We start from the raw sequence: 27,038 nt of genomic DNA, 5'->3' as shown, positions 1-27,038 counted from the left end.
CAGAAATGTGTGGAGGTGCTGGGGGAGGCGGAGGAGGAGGGTAGACCCCGGTGGCCGTTCCTCTCTGCTTAATTGAGAGGAAGTCATGGCCATTCATTAAGGAAAAAAGAAAAACTTGAAAAGTGCTGAATTTAAAATAAAATAAACTTTTTTATTTTATTTTTTTATTACTTTTCCGGTCGGCTACTTGATGGGTGACCTCCCGAGTCAGACAGAGGCGCATCGGTGAGACCCCCGTCGGGAGTGAGAGGCACGGGGGGAGGGCGAGGCCAGGCTGGGCTGTGGCGCAAGGTGCCACCTTCTCCCCTTCACTTTCCCCACACAGCGTCATTAAACCCAGGGTTCTGCCGCCACTCGCTCCAAACAGCTCAATGACAACACACGGGCCTGCCAATTAGAAATAATTAGGCAGTCATTTTGGTGGCAAGTCTTTTTAAGTGCATATATAACGATGCAGTGAGCCGAGATTCAAACAGCCGCCTAAATAATTATGCCACTGATCACAAAGCGTCTGCACATCTCTGTACTTCACCTTAATGCGTTTCAAAAATCCACTTCATTACCTCCAGTAATTAATCCTCCATTAATTGCAGGAAAAGCCCAGTTTACCTCCCTTCGTTTCTAATTATCATCTTATAAATAGTTATGGTTCTAATTAATGTGTTCATTAGGCAGGATATTTCTCTCAAAGCCGCGCTCGGAGCCAAAGGTTCAGCGTCTCTCTCAGAAGCCTAACCAGCCAGAAGGTGAGGCCATTCTGGTTGCATTTGCTTTTATTTTACTACATTCAACCTCCTAATTGGCATTTAAAACCCAATTTGGAAGAACTTCAAGAAGCTTAAATGGAGGAGAAAAGTAGGAAAGGGAGAGATTCATTTTGTATTCAGATTTCCGATACCAGGGCAAAGAGTCTCTCTCTGTCTGTCTATCTCTCTCTCACACATTTTCTGTCTCTCTCGCTCTCCTCTCTATCACACGTCCAGGGACAAACGGGCGAGCTTTTTTCGGCGTGATGAAATTAGCATACATTGTGTATTAGGAGCAGCTGCCATCTTTCTCCAAACCGGTCCAAATGTGGACTGACGGGTTAAAGACATTTTGTGGAATCCTTAAAACAGGTAGACAGCTGCTAGTACCACTCAGTGAAGGCAGAATCCTGAGCTCTGGCTTTGAAGGCCAGAGGGCCAACCATGAAGAACTGAGAGAGAACTGAAAGGCCCAGTCAAAGCGAAAGCCTCTGGACAATAAATACATTAGACGAGAGCGGTGCGAGAGCGGTCAAGGCAGAACAACGGCCCCTAATATTTACAGAGCTCAAGCAATCTGACAGATAAGGATGGGTGATTAAAAGACATTGTCGTCATGGTTTCCTTCACAATTCGCATTCAGGTGCCATTGCTGTTTGACGGACCAATCGGTCATCGTTTCTGACACGGGATGAATTCAGAAGAACATCTCGTCGAGCTCGTTAATCTTCGGTGGTTCCTATAAGATGCTCAAACACTGACTGAGTTTCCTGTGGCAAGGTTGTTTTTTACTTGAACGACACACAATAGGGTCAGTGTAAAAAAAAAAAACACGTAATGTTTTCTGAACTGAAATATATATATTTAAAACAGATCCATTTTTTATTAGGAAAATGTAAAAACGAATTAACCATTAAACGTGTCTACTCCAAAACGTTGGCATATCGGATTATTGCATTGGGGCTTTCACAAAGCCTTGTGTGTGAGTGTCTGTCTGTCTCTCTCTCTGTCTGTATACAAGTGCTCATGTGTGTACATGCGCTTGTGTGTGTGTTTGTTTAGCGGCAGGACAGACTCGGCTAGATTCCCACCCAGGGGAGTGTGGCTGGGGGCTGGTACTGAATGTGTGCCTGGAGGAGGGTGGGTGGACAGTGGTGGACGGGGGGTTTGGCAGGAGAGGGGAACCGTGCCTCGCGGCGAGCCAGGGATGAAAGGCTCTGTCCGTGTCAGTCACTTACTCCTCTCTTTGGTAAATAAAGGTTTCTGACAACAAAGCAGCGAGCAGCGCTTGACTGGCCTTTAAAGGGGATAAATAAAAAAAGACTGGATGCAGTGGGAAAAACCTCTGAAAAAGCACATCAGATCTTCCAAACTGGAAGCATGTTGATTTTTATGAAGTAAAGAGCACGCACCACAAGCATCCCGGGTCAACGTTCAGTTTAAACCAACATTTTCTATAAGTCAGGTATAATGCGAGGACTGGAAGAGAAGCATATATCCCTCGTCACCTGTAGGAGGTGAATGAGAGGAGAAAGCCCGGAGGTATAACAGACATACAGTGGGGAGAACAAGTATTTGATACACTGCCGATTTTGCAGGTTTTCCTACTTACAAAGCATGTAGAGGTCTGTAATTTTTATCATAGGTACACTTCAACTGCGAGAGACGGAATCTAAAAAAAATCCAGAATATCACATTGTATGATTTTTAAGTAATGCATTTTATTGCATGACATAAGTATTTAATACATCGGAAAAGCAGAACTTAATATTTGGTACAGAAACCTTTGTTTACAATTACAGAGATCATACGTTTCCTGTAGTTCTTGACCAGGTTTGCACAAACTGCAGAAGGGATTTTGGCCCACTACTCCATACAGACCTTCTCCAGATCCTTCAGGTTTCGGGGCTGTCGCTGGGCAATACGGACTTTCAGTTCCCTCCAAAGATTTTCTATTGGGTTCAGGTCTGGAGACTGGCTAGGCCACTCCAGGACCTTGAGATGCTTCTTACGGAGCTACTCCTTAGTTGCCCTGGCTGTGTGTTTCGGGTCGTTGTCATGCTGGAAGACCCAGCCACGACCCATCTTCAATGTTCTTACTGAGGGAAGGTGTTTGTTGGCCAAGATCTCGCGATACAAGGCCCCATCCATCCTCCCCTCAATACGGTGCAGTCGTCCTGTCCCCTTTGCAGAAAAGCATCCCCAAAGAATGATGTTTCCACCTCCATGCTTTACGGTTGGGATGGTGATCTTGGGGTTGTACTCATCCTTCTTCTTCCTCTAAACACGGCGAGTGGAGTTTAGACCAAAAAGCTCTATTTTTGTCTCATCAGACCACATTACCTCCTCCCATTCCTCCTCTGGATCATCCAGATGGTCATTGGTAAACTTCAGATGGGCCTGGACATGCGCTGGCTTGAGCAGGGGGACCTTGCGTGCGCTGCAGGATTTTAATCCATGATGGTGTAGTGTGTTACTAATGGTTTTCTTTGAGACTGTGGTCCCAGCTCTCTTCAGGTCATTGACCAGGTCCTGCCGTGTAGTTCTGGGCTGATCCCTCACCTTCCTCATGATCATTGATGCCCCACGAGGTGAGATCTTGCATGGAGCCCCAGACCGAGGGTGATTGGCCGTCATCTAGAACTTCTTCCATTTTCTAATAATTGCGCCAACAGTTGTTGCCTTCTCACCAAGATGCTTGCCTATTGTCCCTGATGTCCTTACACAGCTCTCTGGTCTTGGCCATTGTGGAGAGGTTGGAGTCTGGTTGATTGAGTGTTTGGACAGGTGTCTTTTATACAGGTAACAAGTTCAAACAGGTGCAGTTAATACAGATAATAAGTGGAGAACAGGAGGGCTTCTTAAAGAAAAACTAACAGGTCTGTGAGAGCCGGAATTCTTACTGGTTGGTAGGTGATCAAATACTTATGTCATGCAATAAAATATAAATTAATTACTTAAAAATCATACAATGTGATTTTCTGGATTTTTGTTTCAGTATCCGTCTCTCACAGTTGAAGTGTACCTATGATAAAAAATTACAGACCTCTACATGCTTTGTAAGTAGGAAAACCTGCAAAATCGGCAGTGTATCAAATACTTGTTCTCCCCCACTGTATATAGAGGAGCGGGTTGCCCTGTAAGCAGCATTCAAACACACACACTTCAACAGGTTAGGCTACACACACCTCTGACAGTATAAAAACTGTGATATAACAAAACAACACGTGTTGTTATTTTCTGCTCTAACAGGTACTCATCTTGTTTTCCTTTCTTCAACACTATAAGAATTCACTATCTTTCTTCTTCTACATCCTATTGTCAAGCTCTTTGCGCTTTGGGGTAGAAAACCAGATTTGGGTTGTCATGTCCGCGACACGCACACTCGGATCAGATCCCCATAGCACTCCGCTGGGCCCAGACCCACCTGACACACTTCCCACACCCAACCCCCCACACCAAGGGCTGATGGGTGAACCAGATACCGTGGAAACGTTGAGGACCAGAGGGGGGGTTTTCTCTCTCAGAAAGGCCTGATTCTCATCCCCCTGCACCAACCTTCCTCCTCTCTACACTTGGTGACCTTGCACGGGCCCCTAGCTCGGCGCAGTCAGGAAAAGCCATCAAGCAGATGTACTGCGGCCGCCCAGCACCTCATTTCATTACACCAGAAAATTGCTGTGCGAAATAAATATTGGGCCATCACTCACGCCTTGTGTGATCTTCCAACGGCGTGCCGAAGCAAACGACTACTACGCCAACGAGAGGGTTTCCCATTCTGAAACCTCACAGCTTGGCACACACACACACTACCCCAACCTGCACAGTAGTGCAGTCCTAGTTGCTCCTACTCGCTCCAGAGCGCCTGATTGGAGCGATAGTGTTTTCTGGATGAGTTTACTATCCTTAAGGGAGGAGGGCATGATAATTAGGGGCCCTCCGCTTGATGCAGATGACAATCACACTGATCTAACCGCTCGGCAGTTATATGGGCTAAACCCTTACACAAGCACTATGGCCCCCAAACGGAACATGCCTCTGAAATATTAATGAGAGAGATGTAAGCATCTTTGTGTGCGTGCGTGCGTGCGTGCATGACGTCTGGTGTTTGAGGTCAAGTGGTGGATTAGTAACGCTATGATGGCCTCCATCTCTCTCCTGTGAACCTGCCACTGAACCTTAACGCTGACTGACTGTCAGACGGCCATGGCTTTAACCTGTGACTCTCCTACCCCCTATCTTCACCCCCCCTAACTTCACAAACTTCCCCTAAAAATGTTCCTGTGATCCATCCGTAATTCTTAACCGTGTTGTCTTTGTTGGAGCGGGTTTAGTTGAGTTCAGATAGACGTGTGCTCGGTGCCTAGCCATCCCCAGTGCACTGGAGCCGGAGCGGTGAACTGAGCCATGACACCTCTCCATATCACGTTGGCTGGGGGATCTGACTCCTCTGATCAAAGGGAATAAACATTAATGACTAATGGGTAATCTGCTACACATTTCGGGCGGGTTGATTGGCCGCCTCTGGGGTGATGGGGGGAAAATCTCCTCTCTTCAAATAATTTTCTGATTGCAAAAAGAAAGAGGGAGTCGCTCTGGAATAGTAAACACATAAGAGCTTCATAGAGCATTATTCTTATTTCCTATATAGATGTTGCGTTTATACATAAAAGATTCTAAAGAAGGTAATAACCCCCTACCCGACCCAGCCAACTGTCCTAATCTTCTCCCCTGTAATATTTCCATGCAGCTGTTATTATTCTCATTCCTCTGAATAATATCCCTCATTCCTCCCATCCTTTTTCTCCCCCCTCTCTCATATTCTATATCTCATGCCACGCGGGCGTCCCGGGTTCTGGTGCTGCGAGCGAGCGAGCGCCTCATATCCTGTCAGCGTATCAATCACAGGGGCCCTGTCCACTCAATCCACCTCTGATTTATCAGGTAGCCTCGACCCAAACCCTTTTAACGCGACAGTGACAGATAGCAGTCCAGACCATGGCAACCTGTTCCACTTAGCTCACACACACTAGGAGGCTTGGTGGGACTGTGACACGAACACCCCCACCCCAGGCAGCAGCACCCCCAGTATGTTATGCATATCGTCTACCCTGCCACACCACTGACTGTGTTTAGAGGTTGGGTTCAACCTGCATGAGATACACAGATATGACAGATACAGTAGATAGATGATGTCGACTATTTATAATAATCGGGAACGTTATAGGACTATTTGCGATACTTCCCACAATCAGTGGTGTGCGATCTGCCATCGAATCCATATAAACTGCAAACCCTGACATTTTCTTATAACTTTCATGAGTTTCCCCTTGCTTCATTCAGTGAACCCAACAGGTATGAATTGTTGCAGTTTGCGCTAATAGCAACTCGTGTACTAAGCAATTACCACAGGTGAACCGGTCCGTAGCTTGCTGCAGGTGCGTTTGCCCTGATGGACTGGCATCGCTGCAGATTGGCCATATTGTCGAGACAGAAATTATGAAACGTATTCCCCACTTAACATTCAGGTTGCAGTGCCCCCTCCACCCCCACCCTCACAGCTCTGCTTAAGCCGATTACAGGAGGCTTCCCTCTTTAATCGCATTGCTTCATTTGTTAACACAGAGATATCATCGACTGTAATTCCAAATCTCCCTACTACTTTCATGTGAGACCGGCGTTAATGTCTGTTTGGTTTGGGGGGAGGCGTTGTTGTAATCAACGCTGTCGTTGGCGGAGCATGGCAAAAGAACAGCTGTGGTTTGGCAGTGTATGCATGTGTACATATGTATAAACAATGTCATTCTCCATGTAAGAAGGGCACCTCCACCCAATTAGGCTCCCCTGCTAGCTCTGACAGTCCAAAGTCTCTGTCACCAGTTTCCTTAATCACCGCCATCTCATCTAACCTAATGAATATATGAAACCGCTCCTTTGTGACTAAAATGGTTTGTCAATTCTTCCCTGTAGCCATACAACAAGTAAACAAGGGGCCTTGTGCACAATTAAAAATGATAAAAACAGATTTAAACAGCAGGGTTGTTAATGACATGGACAACCATGCATAGAGCCTCCCCCATTGTGTGTCTCCCAGCCAACCAATGACAGTGACACAGAGACAGAAACAAAGAGAGAGAGAGAGAGAGAGAGAGAGAGAGAGAGAGAGAGAGAGAGAGAGAGAGAGAGAGAGAGAGAGAGTGTGTGTGTGTGTGTTTTCGTGTGTGTCATTAGCTGTCCCAGTAGTGAAAGAGTCACAGTCTCTTTAATGACAGCCTGCCATGTGATAATGGCCTTCGCCACCACAGCAAGCAAACCACACTGAGCTGCTGCTGCTGCCTGCTTGGCTGGCACATACATACACACACACACTATCATGCACACACGTGCACGCATGCAAATGCACACCAAGTCCCGACAAATGTTGTTTTTTTTTTTTTTTTTTTTTTTTTTTGCTGTAAACAGCAAGCAAAATGGCAACATTCAGAGTGTGGTTGCTGGAACCAATCGTGATCATTGTGAAATTTAGCCAAAAATCAGGGACAAACACAGAGTATGCGTACGCTGGAGAGAGTAGAGTGTGGCGTGTGTGTGGTAGTCAGGCACCTATTGATAGCCAGCACCTGCTACTGGCAAACCTCATACCCACAAAATTACAGTAATTCCACTGTAAACCCACTTGAGCCCTTCTCTCCTACCAAGTCCCCCCATCCCCACTACCTCAGTCCCCATCATACCTGCGGGTACGGCTGCATGTCCTATGGGAGCGGTTGGTCCTGCCTCGGTCTCCATCTCCGCTCCCTCCTCCTTCGGGACGAGCTGCTGTTGGACGGCCGCCTGCGTCTGACACACACAGACACACACACACACCACATATCAACCCCCTGGCTCAGCCCTTCACACCCTCTCCCCTGTGCTTCCTCCCCAAGCAGTAGATCCTCTCTCATTCTCTGTGTTCTTACCCATCTTTCACAACACGTTAGACTGAGTAACAGAGAAGACATGTCTCCCAGTCCCATCTCATACATAAATATATATCCCTCACAATCCTAATTTGGTGCGTTGTTAATTTCAGTAATCAAATATTTCCCTTATTACTTTCCATACCTAGCCCCCAAGAAGTGCCAGTGGTTGTTCATCGAATCATCAAGCCTTGCTGTCTTAACCACGTATCTTGGTGGTTTTGGACCAAAGTGGTGCTGACAGACACACTGCTGCAGCCTTAGCAGGGCTGCAGTCAGCAGGGGCTGCAGTAAGCAAGGGCTGCAGTCAGCAGGGGCTGCAGTAAGCAAGGGCTGCAGTAAGCAAGGGCTGCAGTAAGCAAGGGCTGCAGTAAGCAGGGGCTGCAGTAAGCAAGGGCTGCAGTAAGCAAGGGCTGCAGTCAGCAGGGGCTGCAGTAAGCAAGGGCTGCAGTCAGCAGGGGCTGCAGTCAGCAGGGGCTGCAGTAAGCAAGGGCTGCAGTCAGCAGGGGCTGCAGTCAGCAGGGGCTGCAGTAAGCAAGGGCTGCAGTCAGCAGGGGCTGCAGCCACAGAGCTCCTCAGCTGGGGTTTCCGACAGCGGTGTGGAACAAACGCTATTCTGTTTTGTAAACACTGGCGTTGCTCAAATGGCGCTCTGATTGATAGTGTGAAGCAACGATCATTGGTGGGAGAGTATGTACATTTGAGGGGGGCTTGTCTGACTCTGAAACAGTTTGAGTAATATTCATTATTAACTATTCTCTTTCTATTTGTTTCTCTCCCGCACCAAATACTCACATATGCTTACTGCTAAAAAAGCAGGCCCTCTCCATTGGGAGCCCAGCAAGATAAGAGGGGAAGAGAAAAAAAACACTGAACAAATAATAGACGCTGAGCTATCAAAACAAACGTGTTACTACTTACTGAGAGAGAAAGAGCACTGTATTACTATTCGACGGGTTGGTTGGATCACAGAAGCGGCTTGGTTCAGGAAGAAGGCTTCCGTCGTGGCCCTGACTCAAGCACTTCAGACTCGCATTCAGCAGAAGAAACGTCCAGGACAAGACATGTTATTTGAACTTGCAGTATATACACACACAGGCGTGTGAAAATAATGGAACAAAACACGGCTGGTTCACAGAAAGAGAAAGACGCCGCAACGGCACATGAGAGGGAGGCTGCCTCTGCGCTCCGGCATGACGGAAGCCATCCAAGTGAATAGTGGGAGCAGGGTTGACATGTGCACCAACACTGACTGTGTGTTCGGTGTCAACTCAACGGAAAAGTGTGGGGGGAGATATTTAATGCCTGGTGAACAGCTAGTGAACACTTGCTGCTCTTCACTGGAGACTTAGGGTAGCGGTTATCTTTACACACGTATGGTGTGTCCCAAATAGCACCCTGTTCCCTATATGGCGCACTACTTTTGACCACTGGCCCATAGGGAGATGCAGACGTAGCCTCATACATGAAGGCCTAACTTAATCTATTGAACCGGGTATCTATTTTCAACCATTCCTTGGCCATGTCCGACTCCTTGATTTGACAGAAGCACTTCCTAGGCAGCTCATGAATGAGTGGGAAGACTGAAGGCTAATGGTTTAAACGGCTACAACTGGCCCCTCCCCACGCCACCCAGCCGGCCCCAGATCAGTGAGCCATTCTCTCAAGACCACCAATGATTTCCCATCACACGTAATGGACCCTGACCAAAGCTCATAAATAATTACCATCAACCGGCCTTGTCTAAATGACTGCAGAGGGGAGTGTCGAGCGAGCGTGCATTTGTAGGAGGCTGGGTGGGGGTTTATGTCCAGTATCTTCTGTTAAAAGACAGCATTCGCGGTCATTTACTTACAGACACTTTCTCTCTCTCACAAACACAATCTGGAGAAACAAATGTTAAAGCCTGTGGGCCTAAATGATGACAGTAACATCAGTAACATCAACTACTGGTAATTATATGTATTCATTGTAATAGCCTATGTCCAACAGGTTTGTCTTCAACGCCGAGGAAACCAAGCTAACGAACTCCAAGGACAACTTAAAGTGTACCATAAAGGTCAGATGTTTTGACTCATTTGTGACTTGCTCGGACAGAGGTGGTTGCATTGCAGGATGGAGGCATGTTCTATAATGCACTATGAATAAGACTCTCCTTCAAGCCACTCACACGGACAGCGGGGGTGTTGGGGCAGTTAGTGCATAATGGAATATTTGCGGTTCCATTTAAATTCAAGCCTATTCCATAACTAGAAAGCAACCTCGACAGTTACAGCCATGCGAGGTCCATAATCATTTAACAACCACCCCTTTGGAATAAGCATAATTGCAAATCATTTAGTAAAGTTCTTCCCTCTGATCCTATGATGTGAGGGCCATATCATTAGTATAAGATGCTCATCTAACCTCAGTTCCAACCAATCTTTGGGAGAATCTCAATTGGTATTGCTTGACTCCTTGCGTCCTCTCCTCAGTCCTCGTCTGCTTTTGAAAAAGGTCCAAGATAATCAAGGAGCGGAGCCGAGGAGAAGAAACAAATACGCTTGTATGAAATGAGAATAACCCCCTCGCAAAAGGGAATTATGTTTACAGGGGTGGAATCCCCCAAAAATGTGTCACGTGATCAATACACATGTAGCTAGTTGTGCAAGACTTTCTATAGATAAAAGGATAAGTAGCATATTGTTTTTAAATGTGTGCATGCTTTTATCCTTCGAGAACACAGCAGCTGATTCAAAGGGGTGTGGCGGATTTTAAAACACTTCCCGCTAGCTGCCGGGAGGATACTATTGTGCATCCTCTGCTGAAGTAGGTCATCGAGAAGGTGAGCATAATCCCCTGCTCGCCTACTAGCGAATTTACACTCTCCTTGACCACTCAACCACTTATCGGTTTCTAGGTCACGGAGGAGAGTAGGACGGAGAAGTCACGGTGAGGACAGACTTTTGCCCAATTGAGAATCTCCCACTAGCAGACCACTGTGGGTACTTCCTTTTCCTTTTGTACTCACCATCACCACGTCCAGTACTTGTTACATTCAATTACACCACAAATAGGATTGAAGGTGAAGCTTTGAAGGCTCGTTGACCACACAAATAGCTTATTACTACATACAGTACCTGGCAGACCAAACCGAATGTTGTTGAGGGCCAAGTTTGGCCTGCAAACCCCAATTTGGGCGGCCCTGCTCTATAGCAACAATAGTATTAATCCCTATCCCTCTACTCCACCATCCCCTCTATGAATCTCCCTCCCCTTCCCTTTAGCTGTCTGTGTAGTGATGGAGGACAGTGGGAGTAGCCTGATGAATGAAGTACTATAGGGTGCCCACACACATTGCCCAGTGGGTGAAAATGCGCTTTGGTGATGACATTTTAATTCCTTATGTTATAAAATATATTTTATCAAGACAAATATGATTATTCATGTTCTGAATCGTTCAGTGGGGCCTTTCTTTAACATATTAACATTATATCCAAACAGTCGGGTTTCATAACCTAATACATCCGATAATAAGCACCAAGCTGTATTGACATACAGTGACAAGAAAAAGTATATAAAGCCTTTGGAATTACCTGGCTTTCTGCATAAATTGGTCATCAAATTTGATCTGATCATCATCAAAGTCACAACAATAAACAGTGTGCTTAAACTAATACTAATTATTGTATTTTTATTGTCTATATTGAATACATAATTTACATCAAAAACAAAACAAAATCGGCATCCAAAAATACAGATTTCCGATTGTTATGAAAATTTGAAATCGGCCCTAATTAATCGGCCATTCCGATTAATCGGTCGACCTCTACTCTAGACAGCTAGCGGTCCGCGGCTACCAGATGGGCATTCAGGGGACGTCGCGACGGAGGAGCCTGTTGAAAAAAAACCTCGAGCGGATTACGTCGGTAGTCCAGTCATGATGGATCGGCAGGGCTCCGTATCAGCAATAAAAGAGGTTCAGGCCAATTGGAAAAATAGGTATTGTAGCCCAAGGAGTGTCTGATGGACCTCTTTAGCTAGCCGGGATATGGGCCTAGCATAGGCTAGTAAGTTATTTTTGGTGGCCTTTAACCAAAATAACCAAAAGATGTCACCTGCCCCCTTAAGGACCGGAGGTTACCATGTTAGTGCGACTCGAGTCATGATTGTGCCTGTGAGATTGAGTCTGAGTAGTAGAAGTGTTGTCTTCTCTTCCCTAGCAGATGAAACTCAAAACATAGAACAACAACCTAGCTTGTGAACGAACCAAAGTACATATTCTAGCAACACAAGGACAAAGTCTCACTTCAGTAGACATTCATTTCAAGTAAAGTAGACCAACTTTTATGCCTGTGCGCAGCGCTTCTGCCAGGCAGTGTTGCAGCACGAGGGGGAATAGGCTATACAGGATTCGTAGTTCTTGACATTGTACGATTAATTTACAAGCAATGAAACAAAATGGCAGAAACACTTTGAAAACAGCTACTGCTGCATTCATTTTACTATAAAATGTGATTATACTTGAATATTTTCACAAATTTAAGTGAAATGCTTGCACTGTGGAGCCCTGACCACCAGCCCTGGTGAAATAGACATCTTACCCGGAAAATACCAAAATCTATCCGCATTTGGTGGCGGGTGTTAATTTTAGGCCCTGTCCGTCGACATTTCACAGAGATACGCTTGCATTAATTTCGAATGAATATGAAAAGCGTATACTAAAATGTGAAAACACTACATGTCAAAATCAATATCAATCTTCCCTCTATATTCTTTAACGCACTGCGGAGTTACCCATTGGTCAAAAGATGCATTTTTGATTGGACACCCTAAGTAGTAGCTCTATAAAGTAGTATTATCATACTCAATTGACACCGTCTTTAAATAATTAGTATTTTTAAATATATATTTTAAGGCACATTTCATAAACATATTTGGGATAGCTAGCTAGATATGTAGATGGAGAGATAGAGGAGAGGGATACAGGAGACAAAGTGAGTGGCAGGACGGGGGATCCAACCGCTGCCTCCACAGACATATGTGGTGCGGAGATGGTGGCACTACCACTAGACCAGCCCCTGTTACAGCTGATGATCCATTACACATTCAGTTTTCTCCTTTATTCATGCACCTCTGTTAGACGGAGACAGTATACCTGTTCCTCTAGTATTGTACACAGTTCACCTACCATGCAGGTCTGTCCTTTCTGTCTGACGTTGCGCTGTAGGCCTGCCCCCTACTATCTTTGCCAGTGTACTATAGTAGTTAACTCATCTAACGGTCTCTGTATATTGTAGTATTTCTATATAGACCTACCTCTTGTCTATGTCTTTGGAGCAGCTGCTGGACCTCTTTCTGTGGCTGGTCACCTGGCTGCCGGAGGAGCTTGAGGAATAGGAGCACCTTCCGTGATTTTCCTTCTTCTTCCTCCTGCTATGGCTGTCCTCCTAGCTGTCAGAGGAGTGGTGTCCCATTATCCCTCACTTCACTGGGTCTGGGAGAGGGAGAAAGCATAACAGCAGGAAAGGGACGTCTTATTTAATTTAATCGTTATTCATTGATTTCTCAGACGAAACAGTAGGCCTACATCTAGCCGATTAAACTCAACGATTTACGATGGAGTTGAGCGGCGACTAGTGCGGGCTGACTGGAGTTGCGATATCACATACAATAATTTTTTTATATAAACTATTGATTTGAGCACCCAAAGAATAGCCTGCAATTACACATGACATTGTTCTGTGTAATTGCAGGCTATTATTTGGGTGCTCAAATCAGTCGTTTTAAAAGTTCCAGTCCGCCAACACTAGTCGCTGCTCAACTCCATCGTAAAGCGTGGAGTTGAGACAGCGTAAATCCTGCAATGAACAGCTGTACTGTGGCGAGAGGCTACATTGTTTAATGTCCCCATTCCTTCCTTCCTACAAGACTGACAAATAGCTGGCAAAATAACTTTTCTATTCTGAATATACTTAGCTAGTTAGCTAACTTCAACTCGGCTCCACCTGCCTTAAGAGAGCGTGGACAGAATGTAAACAATGAACTTACATTATCATAGCGCTAACTAGCGACAGTTTACGCTATCAAGCATAATGGCTAGCTTTGCATTCCCAAATAATTGTTGAAATAGCTACCGTTTATGCATGTGTTCAAAAAATATACTGTGAAGTTTTCATTTTCAGGTTATAGCATGCAGGCAGAATTTGCCATTTCAAGACTGCTGGCATGCTAGCTAACGTGTTAGCTTTAGTTTGCAGCGAAGCACAGCTGACTAACTTATAGGCATTTTTGTGTTACGGTAAATAGATCCAACGTTGTTACCAGCATTGATGTATTTCAAACATTACTTATACAGTGACTGTAAATTTGGGGGAAAAACAACAAGTCATACCAGGTATCATGCAACAAATATTCCTCCTTCATTTGAAAACCACTCGAAATACACCACCATGCACTGCTCAAAAGACTAAACTAGTAGATCGAGAGCACATCGATTGAAGAACGCTCGGATGAAACACGCAGGCAAGAGAATCTACAACAGAGCTATCGTTCGTATGTCTCTCAATCAATGATCTCTATGATACTCTTGTCATATTTTACAATTGTGTATGTTTAACCTATATTTCGTGAAGTTGCATAACTTTTGTTACGTTATATCGTATATAGCATAGGCTATGGGAAACAGTAGCCTGAAGTTGTAGGCCTATAATAAAACTGTCATTTTTTATTTTGAGATATTATGAGTGTAAAATAAACTGTGAATCCCGAATAATCTCCGAATTGGTTATAATTACAAATCTTACTGCTCATGTCATTTGAGGAAAATGTAGACTTGTAGACCTATCAGACCTGCAATCAAGATTACATTTTTACAATTAGTCTACATTTTAATTATTTAGCAGACGCTGTTATCCAGAGCGACTTACAGTTAGTGCATTCATTTTAAGATAGTTTGGTGGGACAACCACATATCACAGTCCAATCACATATTTGGCGCCTCACATAGAATATAAATTATCATTAGGCATATTTCAAAGGAATATCACCCACACTCTCACTCTGATTCGGCACTGAAGTATTTCTAGGCTAATCAGATTTCACGCAACTTGACGCATTAGGACTTGAAGTCCATTATAGAGCAGATAGGCTAAAGCAAAGTACCATTTCTTTGTTTTTTTGTCTTGCTTTATGGTTAAGATTGTCGTATTGCATTCAAATAGTACGATATGAAAGCCATGTCAATGATGTCAGACTATTCCAAGTTTCTTCTTATAACCTACTTTAACAAAGGATTCTTCCCAAATAGACTACCTATTAAATAAACGAGTGAAATAAAGCATTTGGGGTTGCTTGAAGAACATTCGTATGTGCACCCCGTGCATTTGCTCTCATTAGGCCTACTTTGAATTAATAATAATAATTTGATAGGTTTAGGAATAATTTAAGCCTAACATGTATTGTGCGAGAATTAATTGAATAGAAATGTTGCTCTTTGGTCCACAGGTTTTGTCTTCACGCGCGCAACACGCACACACACACAAACACACTTACGCAAAAGGCACACATGTACCCACATACCCACACAAAGGGAGCATATCATTTTGGGGGGGGTTGATTATCCATTTAGGCCTATTAGAGTGAATACAGGTTATATAGCATATAAACTCCTAAAATACCATAGGCCTAGTCTAAATAAATGTCCGATAGCCAATAGTTGTCTTGTTTCTCGGTTTTCCTATGTTTAAACTTTAACTCGGAGATGTTTCCATGGTAGCTTACCTATGCGGAATGCTAACTTTTTATTAACGTATTGGAAAGGGTGTTCTATTAGTAGCCTAACCTTTACGACATCCCACGTTGAAATGGATCGAACATGTTTATCTTTGCAATTGATAGAACTTAAACTACTAAAGTGTGTAGGTCTTTGTACTTATTGTGATATAAATTGCAGGTTACAGATTAACTTAAATTATCTAGCCTAATAGCAGCCTATAATTTCTGCTGCTTTTAGAGGCCGCAGAAAAAATAATTAATGCCTAAGGTTCAAGAGCGGAGACATCATTAATTTTTAATAAGGGGAATTGTTCGAGCCTGTGTGTGAATTTTTTTTTATATAGATTATCAATAAACGCGCTTAATTTTGCATCAAATTTACAAGTGATAGCCTATCATACAGCTGTATCCCATCCCATTCCGGCTTATATTTAGCCTTTTTCAGTTCACTTAATTGCTTTGTCCCCACGGCATCCAGTAACCTTCACCGTAAATGAACCATTGTTTATTTATTTTGCAAATGTGCAATAATTTCAATAGGCAGTCAACTTAAGAAACCATAATTAACACGCCCAATGGCAACGCATCACATGAAAAGCTTTAATTAAACGTTTAGTTGCTGTTTAACATTCTAATGGCGTGAGAAAGTCTATCGAGATTTGATATTAACCAATATAGTTTCCCTAATGACTTCAGATTAATATAATTGCTGAATTAAAATGTAAATACATTATATAATAAATTAAGACAAAAATGTGAGATCAGTTTTATCATTTCAGTTGTCATCTGAAGACATTTGAAGAACAAAAACTATTGATCATAATTATCTGGTCATTCATACCCTCAATTAAAAACAGGCTTGTAAAAATCAAAATCGAATAATGAATTATGCTATCTTCCAAATCATGGGAGAAATAAATATGTATTACTTTTATCATTTGTATTATTATTATCATTATTATTATGATTACTATTGTTATTATTATTATTATTATTGTGATTATTATTAATATGATAGCTCCTTATCAAATTATTGTTCTTACAAATTACACACTACAAATTACTAACAAGTAACATATACAAACTATCAACATGCAGAATAGTTTATCTGTTATTGCTTCAACTATGTGTCTATATGCTGTTATTGGAGCAGAAAACATTGTTCAAACGCGTTATCGTTGCATGTGAGTCAAGGTGAGTGTCTGGCTACGGTGAGCCTCCACCAAGCATCCCAGTTGGTCCTCTCTTTACCTTTCTCTCTCCGTATCACTGTCGCTGTCTCTTTTTTTCCCAGATCACAGAGATTTGGAGGAAGCTCCGTTATGTGCTCCCCGCACGAGCTTGTCATTTTCAGTTTTAGCCACACCCCTGCAGAAATCCTGCCCATCTCCCTGGTGTTTAAAAAACTAATTCAGGACAATAGCATCGAATCCACGCTTAATTAAATTAATTAGTCCTTCTTGTCAATCTTGGATTAATGGCCAATAGCAACCTCGTAAGAATGATGTGAAATCTGAAGGGCTGCTAATCTGTTTTTCGATGCTGTCAGTACAGGCGAAGGGAAGGGGGCTCATCCCGGCATCCTGAGGGGAGGTAATTTGCACAGATCAAGGGGCAGGCGTTGCAAAGTATAAATACTGTGACTTCAATAGCGGATCACCAGCAGGTTGGAACTCCGCAGCAAGAAGAATTTGTCGAGATCTTATACATTTAGCTGCAGCACGAGATCCAGAGTTGGCAACAACATCACCTTGCATTTAGGTCGTCTAAAATAAACACTCTTGATGTCTTAAACTGTTGTGGAACTGAGAGAGAGAGAGAACGAGAGAGCGAGAGTGAGAGACCAAGACGAGGAGATTTCTTGGAGCAGTGATGGAAGAACTTACAGCGTTTGTGTCGAAGTCTTTTGATCAGAAAGTGAAGGAAAAGAAGGAAGTGATCACGTACAGAGAGGTGCTGGAGACCGGATCCGCACGAGCCAGGGAGGGTCTCGCCAGCGAACCGAATCGCGAGGAAATGAACGATATCGCTCGGGTAGACGCGCGATCGCCAGGCAGGGAACCGGACATGCTGGGGCCAGAGAGAACCAGGGATGTGGGAAGCCCGAAACTGATCGATGGTAAACTAGCCTCCTGCTATGCGTTCATACGGTTTTCTTATGCGATGTACTATAATGTAACTGATTTGAGGTTAAACAAAGTCAACATCTTTTTGAATTATGCTCTAACGTTCATACTTTGGGAATACCCCGTGCGCTAACTTTGACAAACATGTCACCGGCCTAGTCAAAGAAAATATCCTTGCATGCTTTTGTGTATATCGCTGGGGGAAAAAACAATGAAGGTGTTGCTTCTATCAGTTGGTGTACGTTTATATACCTACGTGCATGTTTTAGCACTCTTTTGTATTTTTCCCAATTACACGTTTAGCTTCATGTGACTGTGAGGGACACTAAAAGTAAGCTTACGTTTATAGCCTAGTTGTTGTCATAATGTGTAGTGGCTGTGTAATGCAATGTAAGAGTGTAATATCAGGTCCACAATTGAATTAGTTAGGTCTATCCGGTTAAGTGCTTTTCTGTCTGAAGAGAAATGGTATAGCATGCTTTTAAAAGATCAACGCATTTATTTTGGAATTATCCACAATTTGACCATGGCTGGGCACTGTGTAACCCCATCTGAAGCGCGATGTAATTTCAGTAACAAGAAACAATGTGTTGTATTGAGATATTCATCAACCGCATACAGACAAAAAGGCTGGGAGAAAATATGGCTATTTAAATGATCCAATAACACAAAAAAATCAACAGGCCTAGCAGAAATTATTTATATGAATCTGGTTTATGTTTTTCATACATGTTCTCTAATCATTTAATTGGATTATGTCATCAGTAATTATGCATCCTAATCATAATAATAATAATATTAATTGGAATAGGTATTTTCGCTATATTGACTAAGATATTGATCACTAATTGCATTGGCCTAGGTCAAACAAATAGCCTAATGTTGCATTAGCTGGGATGGTACTCTTTTACGTCTTCAAATGTTAATAATCAGTCGTTTCACTTTATACAACCGTGGAGAATGACATTGGGCAGATACAATTAGATAAATCCCACACTTGAACAACGGGTAGGCCTATACCTTAGTACAAATCATATCATAGCCATTACAATACAATTGTAGTGACATCATGAAAAATATAAACCGAGCTGCTGGTCCTATATCCTAAACAGGAAAACACGAGCTATGATAAGCGATAGGACATCCAACAGTGAGCACCTCAATGCATATTTATAAGGAGTTAACAATTGAAGACCTTTCTGTAGGACTACAAAACATTCGAAGCTGATATTGGTGTAATACTTGGGAGGATGGATCCACATGTTCGCTTTAGGAAGGTCGTTGTGTGATGTCTCCTCCTCTACCCTTGTATAAGCTGAGGCCTTTTTACTCACCCTCATTCATTTGCTGCTACCCTTCTCTGTAGGTACCACGCACATGAAAGAGAGAAAAGAGGACACAAAGCAAATGGAGGACGAGGCACAGACTAAAATCAAGCAGAGGAGAAGTCGGACTAACTTTACACTGGAGCAATTGAACGAGCTAGAGCGGCTATTCGATGAGACCCACTATCCAGATGCCTTCATGCGGGAGGAGCTGAGCCAGCGGCTAGGGCTGTCCGAGGCTCGAGTACAAGTAAGGGGCTCTCTATCTTCTTTAGGTTTGTTGTCTATGTGTAAAGATGTCGTGTGTTGTTCATATTAGGAATATTTGACAAAAGATAATCCGATGTCTAGATAGGAACAGTTGTCCTCATGTTCTCGACTATACTTTTACGCACAGAGGGAAACCATGTACCACTACCGGTCTCTAGAGAATGGGGTTTATTTACATGCTTCTTGTGGCTTTTTTTGGGGGGGGGGGGGGGGCATAGCACCATTCTAGAAAGTTACACTATAAGCAATTGATCAACATTTTATAGTTGATGTATTTGGCTATCAAAAAAAACTAAAACTGAAATGTTAAAATGGATGAAATCTCATTTTCTGAATATGATGTGTGTGTCTCTCTCTCTCTCTGTGTGTGTGTGTCTGTGTGTGTGCGCGCGTGTGTGTGTGTGAGCGAGAGAGAATAAAGAAAGAGTGAGAATAAAGAAAGAGAGAGTTATTCCATGTAAAAAAAATAATAATGCTGTACAGTGTATCTCAATTAAGGCCTAGAATATTGTCATATAGGTAGGCCTATCGTGCACACCACATTGTGCCAAGTTTCAGATTACAATTTTGTTTAAAAATATATTATTATACGATCAATTTAATTTTAAATCAGACATTCAAAATCCTGTAGAAAACAAACACAATATTTGTCCTCACTTTATTAGTAACCTATATGTTGCTCGCACGAGATACATCTGTCTTGTATTTTTTCCACCGGGAAAGACCATCTGTAATACTGAAACCCAATAAGCCGTTTCGGAGAGGGGGGGACTTCAGTCTCTGTGTAACCGGAGAAGAGTGACTGAGCCGAGCAATGACAATGAACATAGACATCGGTTCAGATCTGATTTATCAAACCCCATAATATCTTATTTCAGCCTCTTTCATCCCTTATGCATCGGCCCAGGGAGACGACGGAGCGAGTATTTATTCACTGAATATGTCGGTTCTTTCTAAAATATCATAAAACGAGCCAAAAAGACCTCCCTCCCCCATAAAAGTTAAAGCAAGCGCTTTTTGCAACGTATCCCGGCGAGAGTTGGAATTTTACCAAGGCGTATTGTGTCACAAGCAAGGCGAGTGCAAGGAGCACAGCTCGAGGATTTACATAAATTATGTATTATTTTCTTCCCAAATCAAGATCTGCTGCTTTTTCTATTTTCAGTACATGATGTAAACGACCGTGCGATTCGTGGGGCCCTTTTCTAGCCACAGTTGCATGCAGGGATGAAATGACCATTTCCGGCACAAAGACCAATTTATTTTTGTTTTAAAGTAGCAACGTCTTTGCTTACTTTGCGGTGGGCTATTTGCTTTTGTTTTCAGTCTACGTAAAGATTTATAATAAAATCAATAAGACACGAGATGTGTGTTATATTGCATTGTTGACACGGCTACGTGGTCAAAACATGAGGTTGGCGCATACGACATATTGATAGACTTATCAATATAATTTCCATTCTGTCCATGATGCGCTCTGTGCAGGAGAATTGGTCAACTGTGTTGTGGGGTAATTTATCCACAGCTTTGTAGGGGATTCAAAGTAGATTATCATAGTAATGAGACGCCTTATCTCCGTTCCAAGATAGCCTACTCCTCGGAACATTATGCTTTTAAAGAACAGACATAAAGGAAAAGAGCTATCCTCAGAAAGAGCTTTGTGTAGGGCGTGTTATGGCGGTAATTAAACGAAACTGTAAAGCATTTAAATGCTTCAGTAACATAGATTTTCCCGCAGATTAAGGTAATTAATTTCACCAGCCATTAATGAGAGAGAGCTTTTCTCAGATCACGTTGCTCAGATGTCCAAAGCCGTAATCACTTAATGCTATCCGATATCAGAGAAGCAATTCGGTTCTGCTGGGACGCTAATCTATAGAAAGATGAAACCAGCGCTGAGAAGGTAATTTATTTTGATCAAATATAGCCTGCAAATGTCAAACAAGTGTGTTTACACAGCTATAATATGATAATAACATTCCCCCTTTTCGTTGCGGTCTACTTTCTTACGTTGTATTTAGCCAGCCCCCTTGTACACGTAATAATTAAAATCTGGTGTTAAGCGTGCGCATTAATATTTCAGGGCTCCTGTGGGATATTGTTTTTCTGCGGTTGTTGTCATTTTGAGCGGAATTACACATGCCCTCACAAGCAGCTGCCAATCACGGTGACTAATTAATTTCTCTCCCCGCAGGTTTGGTTTCAGAACCGGAGGGCCAAATGCAGAAAGCAGGAGAATCAGTTACACAAAGGTGCGTTTTTATTCTTTGTCCATCTGCAATATCCTATTTTACGGGTCGTGATAATAATGGTTTACATTTGGAAAGGGTTACAAGAACATATTTGAAAACCATAACCATCAAGGGTGCCTACAAATGAAAATGCATCAAATGCACAACAACAAATGCTTTCCAACCCTGTTCCTGGATAGCTACCGTCCTGTAGGTTTTCACCCCAACCCTAATCTAGCGCACATGATTCTAATAATTAGCTGGTTGATAAACTGAATCAGGTTAGTTACAACTGGATTTGGATTGAAAACATACAGGACGGTAGCTCTCCAGGAACAGGGTTGTAGAGTCTTGCTACAGGCTATATGTGCAAAAAAAAATCGATAGCGTTTGAATGGCAGTAGGTTCCCTGAATCTTTATCCTGATGTGCTATTTGCACTCCATTATTTTGGATAATGGAATTGTTTGTTGTTTCCAGAGTATAACTATTTGCCTCAATTATAATCTGGAGACTATTTCCCTTACAGATGTCCTATCTTTTCTTCCAGGAGTTCTCATTGGAGCCGCGAGTCAGTTTGAAGGTTGTCGTGTAGCGCCATATGTCAACGTGGGGGCCTTACGGATGCCATTCCAACAGGCAAGTTACTTTGAAGCGTGCAGTCTTTGACTAAACCAATCACCAGACTGCTGTCTTGGCACGGGCCTTGTCCAAGTGGTATGGGACAACAGTGTTCCAATAGTAGTGGGTTACAAAAATCTTATTCAGATAATCCTATAAGGCCTTTAGGCTTGTTATCAGACCCTCAAGTGAATAACCATTGTAGCCTATGCCACATATTAATATAAAATCCCCCCAGTCGTTCGAGATTCTTAAATTGTGTCCTCAAGTTGTGATACAGACTTTTAATTCAATTGATATAGTGTGTTTTATATCGGTTTGCATTCAACAATATGGATCAACAGACATGCGGGTTGGATTCAATTCCATCTCAATTCCATCTGAAAGGGACTTGAAAAAATAATTGAAAATGCCATTTTCAAATTCATATCATCGGATCTTGTAATTGAAATGTAATTGGACCCAATGAATACTTTATGAAATTAATACAAGACAGACTTCCACAAGTTAGCTAATATGTTTCTCCCCTCTCTTCCCCCATCCGTGCGTCCGTAGGATAGTCATTGCAACGTGCCGCCCTTCTCCTTTCAGGTCCAGGCGCAACTGCAGTTGGACAGCGCGGTGGCCCACGCGCACCATCACTTGCACTCTCACCTGGCAGCGCACGCCCCTTACATGATGTTTCCGGGCCCGCCATTTGGTTTGCCCTTGGCTACACTCGCGGCTGAATCCGCCTCTGCTGCCTCGGTTGTGGCCGCAGCTGCAGCCGCCAAAAACACCAACAAAAACTCCAGTATTGCAGATCTGAGACTCAAGGCCAAAAAACACGCGGCAGCTCTGGGACTGTGACTAGGCGTGCAACAAGGCGTATATGGCGTCTAAAAGGGCCTACATTATTAACTTGAGAGTCATCAACAACGCAGAGGCATCAAAACAAAAAATGCTTTACAAAGTGAAAGCAAGGACATATATGTTTTTTTGTTTGTTTTTTAAACGAAGGACATCATGTATAACTATAGAAAATAGGCTATTTATGAGATAAAAACAAAGAGAGAGTGTGAAATCGATAATAAAGGGCGGGAGTTGATGTAGGCTAAGTCTTCACAAATGCCACGTGGTAACTGCACCAACGTGAAACTAGGGTGGAGGTGTCAACGAGCAAGATTTCCAAGAGGAACGATGCCGCATGGGACGTTCGACTCTTTGTGAAACAAGGAGAACTATTCGGCGTTGTTTTTCATTATTAGGCTATGTTATTTCCTTTTGACACTATAGAGGCTGGCCTCGTTATATTTCAAAAACGTGTTCTCTGTAAAGGAAACAGTTCGTGAACGAATAGAGACAACAACAACAAAAAATACACTTATGTGACATGTTTTTTTCTGTTCTTTTTCTTGTCCAAATGAAAACTCCTCTGCAGTGTTGCATGAATGTCTTTCCTCACAGATGACGTTATTTGAGTCGGTTCCATTTCACTCTCGTGCTCTCCCTCCGTGGACAGCAGACAGACAGATACTCCGAGGACCTGATGAAGCTCTCACTTCAATGTCACAGTATTTGGATCTCGTGGCTTCTAGACGTGTCGGGATGTGTGGAATTCAGACATTTGCCCGAAAATGTTACATTATTTTGTGAATGGTGAACTTCCGTTAGTCTATGAAGTTTTATACAATTCAATGGAGTTCATTTGCGAGTGATTCGACCTACTGAAAGCGCAATATATGTCACATGTTAAGAACGACAAAATAGTTGGTCAATAATTGCAGGAGGCGATATGTGAGACGGTACGGAGCACATGTAAAATATGTTAATACACAAGAAACATGCATTATTTTTTGTTATTTTGTGGCTTATGAGTGCATTGTGAGAGCATTTTTGTTTTCTATTTTACTGTCCTTCCGTGTGTAAAAATCATGTGCATTCTGTAGGCTATGTAATGTTGATGTTTTTATAACAGTGAAAGTGAACGTAGCCCTACCTGAGGCACGGATTTCTAAAAATATCATAGAAATTCTTATACTTTTTTCATCACTTATGTGAAACGTGAACTCACCTGAACAACATGTTTTCGGTTCATAGAATAAATCAACTGAAGTTTCTTTCTATGATAGACTCTGTTTACATTATTTTTTCATTCAAATGTGTCTCATGTGTGGGGTGTAGCCTAGTTTCGATGGATAAACTTGTATTAATTTCATATGATTATTGCTGTATTATTCCATATTATTTTTGCACTAAGGGTATTATTACAATTATTATAATGGGCTAAGATGCATTATTATTATTTTGTCTACTACTTACACAGCTTCTGCTACTATCATTGATTGTATTCAGGTTGTAGGCCTTGCCTACACAGACTTATGGAAGGCTTCATAAATTATTAATGTTTAGATATATTTTATCCAGTTGTGTCAGGCTCGTTTAGCCACGCATTATTTTTTTTCTCATGATCATGGACGTCTTTGTCATAGTCCCTAACCTTTCCAAACCAGTACATTATTCAAAATGTTTTGTTATATTTCAGACCTCTGTGGAAAAGGTGTCAAATATCGAAATGAACACGATAGTAAAAGGCTTATAGAATATTACAAGTCCATTGAATACACGGAAAAATCCCGAAAAGACACGAAGACTGTTTGATGGTGTGTAATGCCGGTGTGTGGTGATGTAGCTGTTTCGGGAACTTTTCACTGGTCTCGCCTTACAGTTGTCTCTTATGTAAGGCCAGCTCGTTTTTACACACATCATTACATTTCCAATAATTGCTTTATTCCAGATGCTTTCAAAATATACCATAGGCTACATTTGAAATAGGTTCCTTGTTTTCGGAATTAGGCTACCATCCATTTTATAATTATTTTATGGTGAGCAAAATCATTATTGTCTGTTAGGCCACTGTTTGGCATGACGCTCAGGTGAATTCGTTTCGTTTTTAATTCCAAACACTTGTACAGACAGATTGGAAATGTCTGCACAGTTTAATATGGTTCATTGAGACTGCGCGTCATGCATAGAGACCCCTTGACTTCCAGAGCAAATTGGTCTGACTTGTTTCCGGACATCTTAACCGGCCATTACTGAGGATTTAATAAACACCTGACACGAGAGCCGATTTTAGAGCAATGCGGATCACATTACCAGCAGATATTTCCATACAAAACACAATGTCTTTTGCTATTAATTAATACCGCTCTCACAGATGCACTAGACTCTAGAGTGCTTGTGTATCTTGCCGTTTGGGTTGGACTCAGACGCCAAAACTATTGAATTATTGATCACTCCCCTTACCAGTAGTGGAGGAGAGAACGAAACCGGGCCTGCTAATGGAGGCGCGCGCACTTGCACTAATGTAAATAAGTAGGGGCCATTCCCATACCAGGTTCCTGCTACTTTAGGCCGTTTTTTAAGTCAGTTAGACAGGAACCATTCTAATGACTTGCACGTGCTGGGATAGAAACGGGTCGTTTAAGAGTGGAGTTGTTTTTAGTTGATATTTTTATGTTTCTAGAGACTATTTCTACTATTACTGCTATGTTGGGGGTCACCATGGTTTGCATGCAGCCTATTGCTCCCTCTCTCCAGGCATCCATATCAGTTTTGAGGTGGAGGGCCTGAGAGGGTCCGAGGAGACAACGAGACGGGGACACACAAGTGCTTTTCTAGATTAGCCATGGGGCGAACAACGACTCTCACTCTCCTTTCCACACACTCTCAAGACACAGGTCCCACACCGCCACCGGGGAGCCAGACACCCCTCCCTGCGGTCTGTCTTCCTCCCTCCCTCCCTCCCTCCCTCCCTCCCTCCCTCCCTCCCTCCCTCCCTCCCTCCCTCCCTCCCTCCCTCCCTCCCTCCCTCCCTCCCTCCCTCCCTCCCTCCCTCCCTCCCTCCCTCCCTCCCTCCCTCCCTCCTCCTATACGTCTCAGGCTCTCTCTCTCTCTGTCTCTCCATTATCCATCTCTATACACTGAATCACAGGACGAAGAGTTCAGCAGAGGCGGTGTAATCAAGACTCAAGAGTCCTTGGAGCATGAAAAGACACCAGAAAACACAGCACCAACACCAGACATCTAATAAGCCCCCCCCCCCCCCGCAAAGACATATTAGTCACACCATGCTTACATCTCAAATGGCACCCTATTCCTTATATATGGAATAGGGTGCCTAGGGGATCTGGTCAAAAGTAGTGCACTATGTAGGGAATAGGGTGCTGTTTGTGATGCCGCCCATACCACCCGGTTGGTTCCCTAGCAAAGAATCCTTCATATCAACTGTTTGTGACCTGTTGCTAAATTTACCTCTCTATAATCATGCTGCAGACAATAACATTGCAGTATCATTTCCTGTGCAAAGGCACTTGGGTCCTTTATCAAATGAGCCCTCGTATAACATTTTCTTTGCTCACAGTGGTGTCAGTTTGTTTTATCATAAGTTTGTTTATTTTGGTACGAAAACAAAAGTTGTTTTATTGTCACAGACACCAGATAGGTACAGTGGAATGTGTTGTTTTACAGGGTTAGCCATAATAGTACGGCACCCCAGATCAAATTAGGATAAAGTGTCTTGCTCAAGGACACATCTACAGATTATCCACCTTGTCAGCTGAGGTTTTCAAACCAGCGACCTGTGAGTTACTGGCCTCACGCTCTAACCGCTAGGTTACCTGCCACCCCTAATGGTATTGGGTAGTGGGTATGTAGTAAATGGTAGTGGGTGTGTCAGATATCAACAAGCTCTCACAGTCTCACTGCAGAATTAGACGTTTAGCCACGTTTCTACAAACGTCCAATTTTGAAGCTGCTCCAAACATTACATTTCAAATAGTTTTTGACACCCTGGGTTGACTCCTCATGCTCAGTATTATACCTTTTCTCCAAAAGTAAAATGTCAAAGTTGTTACAAATGTCAATTTTACAAGGTTAAGGGTTAAGGTTTGGGATAGGGTTAAAACATTAAAGGCATACTTCGAGATTTTGGTAATGAGGCCCTTTATGAATTTGTGGATACC

General features: G+C 42.9%; 1 protein-coding gene and 1 long non-coding RNA gene across 6 annotated transcripts in view; one reads left to right on the top strand and one right to left on the bottom strand.

The window, feature by feature from the left end:
* The window catches only part of LOC135552513 (uncharacterized), a 184,374-nt gene extending 170,222 nt beyond the window's left edge, over window positions 1-14,152 (bottom strand). For all 5 annotated transcript variants that reach the window (XR_010457466.1, XR_010457465.1, XR_010457464.1 and 2 more), the window contains exons 1-3: window positions 14,079-14,152; window positions 13,004-13,181; window positions 7,481-7,586 (exon numbers count right to left, since the gene is read on the bottom strand). This is a non-coding gene — a long non-coding RNA (uncharacterized LOC135552513). The remainder of the gene's footprint in view (window positions 1-7,480; window positions 7,587-13,003; window positions 13,182-14,078) is intronic.
* A 2,987-nt stretch (window positions 14,153-17,139) lies between these two features.
* On the top strand, window positions 17,140-24,229 carry LOC135551477 (short stature homeobox protein 2-like). The gene is made up of 5 exons (XM_064982687.1): window positions 17,140-17,579; window positions 18,953-19,161; window positions 21,376-21,433; window positions 21,962-22,050; window positions 22,588-24,229. Exons 1-5 carry the CDS (start codon window positions 17,333-17,335, stop codon window positions 22,879-22,881), a joined length of 897 nt encoding a protein of 298 aa, XP_064838759.1. The 5' UTR covers window positions 17,140-17,332; the 3' UTR covers window positions 22,882-24,229.
* The last annotated feature ends 2,809 nt before the right edge of the window (window positions 24,230-27,038 follow it).

Source organism: Oncorhynchus masou, chromosome 13 (assembly GCF_036934945.1).
Source record: "Oncorhynchus masou masou isolate Uvic2021 chromosome 13, UVic_Omas_1.1, whole genome shotgun sequence".
Classification (NCBI taxonomy): Eukaryota; Metazoa; Chordata; class Actinopteri; order Salmoniformes; family Salmonidae; genus Oncorhynchus; species Oncorhynchus masou.
The sequence above is the reverse complement of the archived record's forward strand: the minus strand, read 5'-3'. Positions and strand labels throughout refer to the sequence as shown.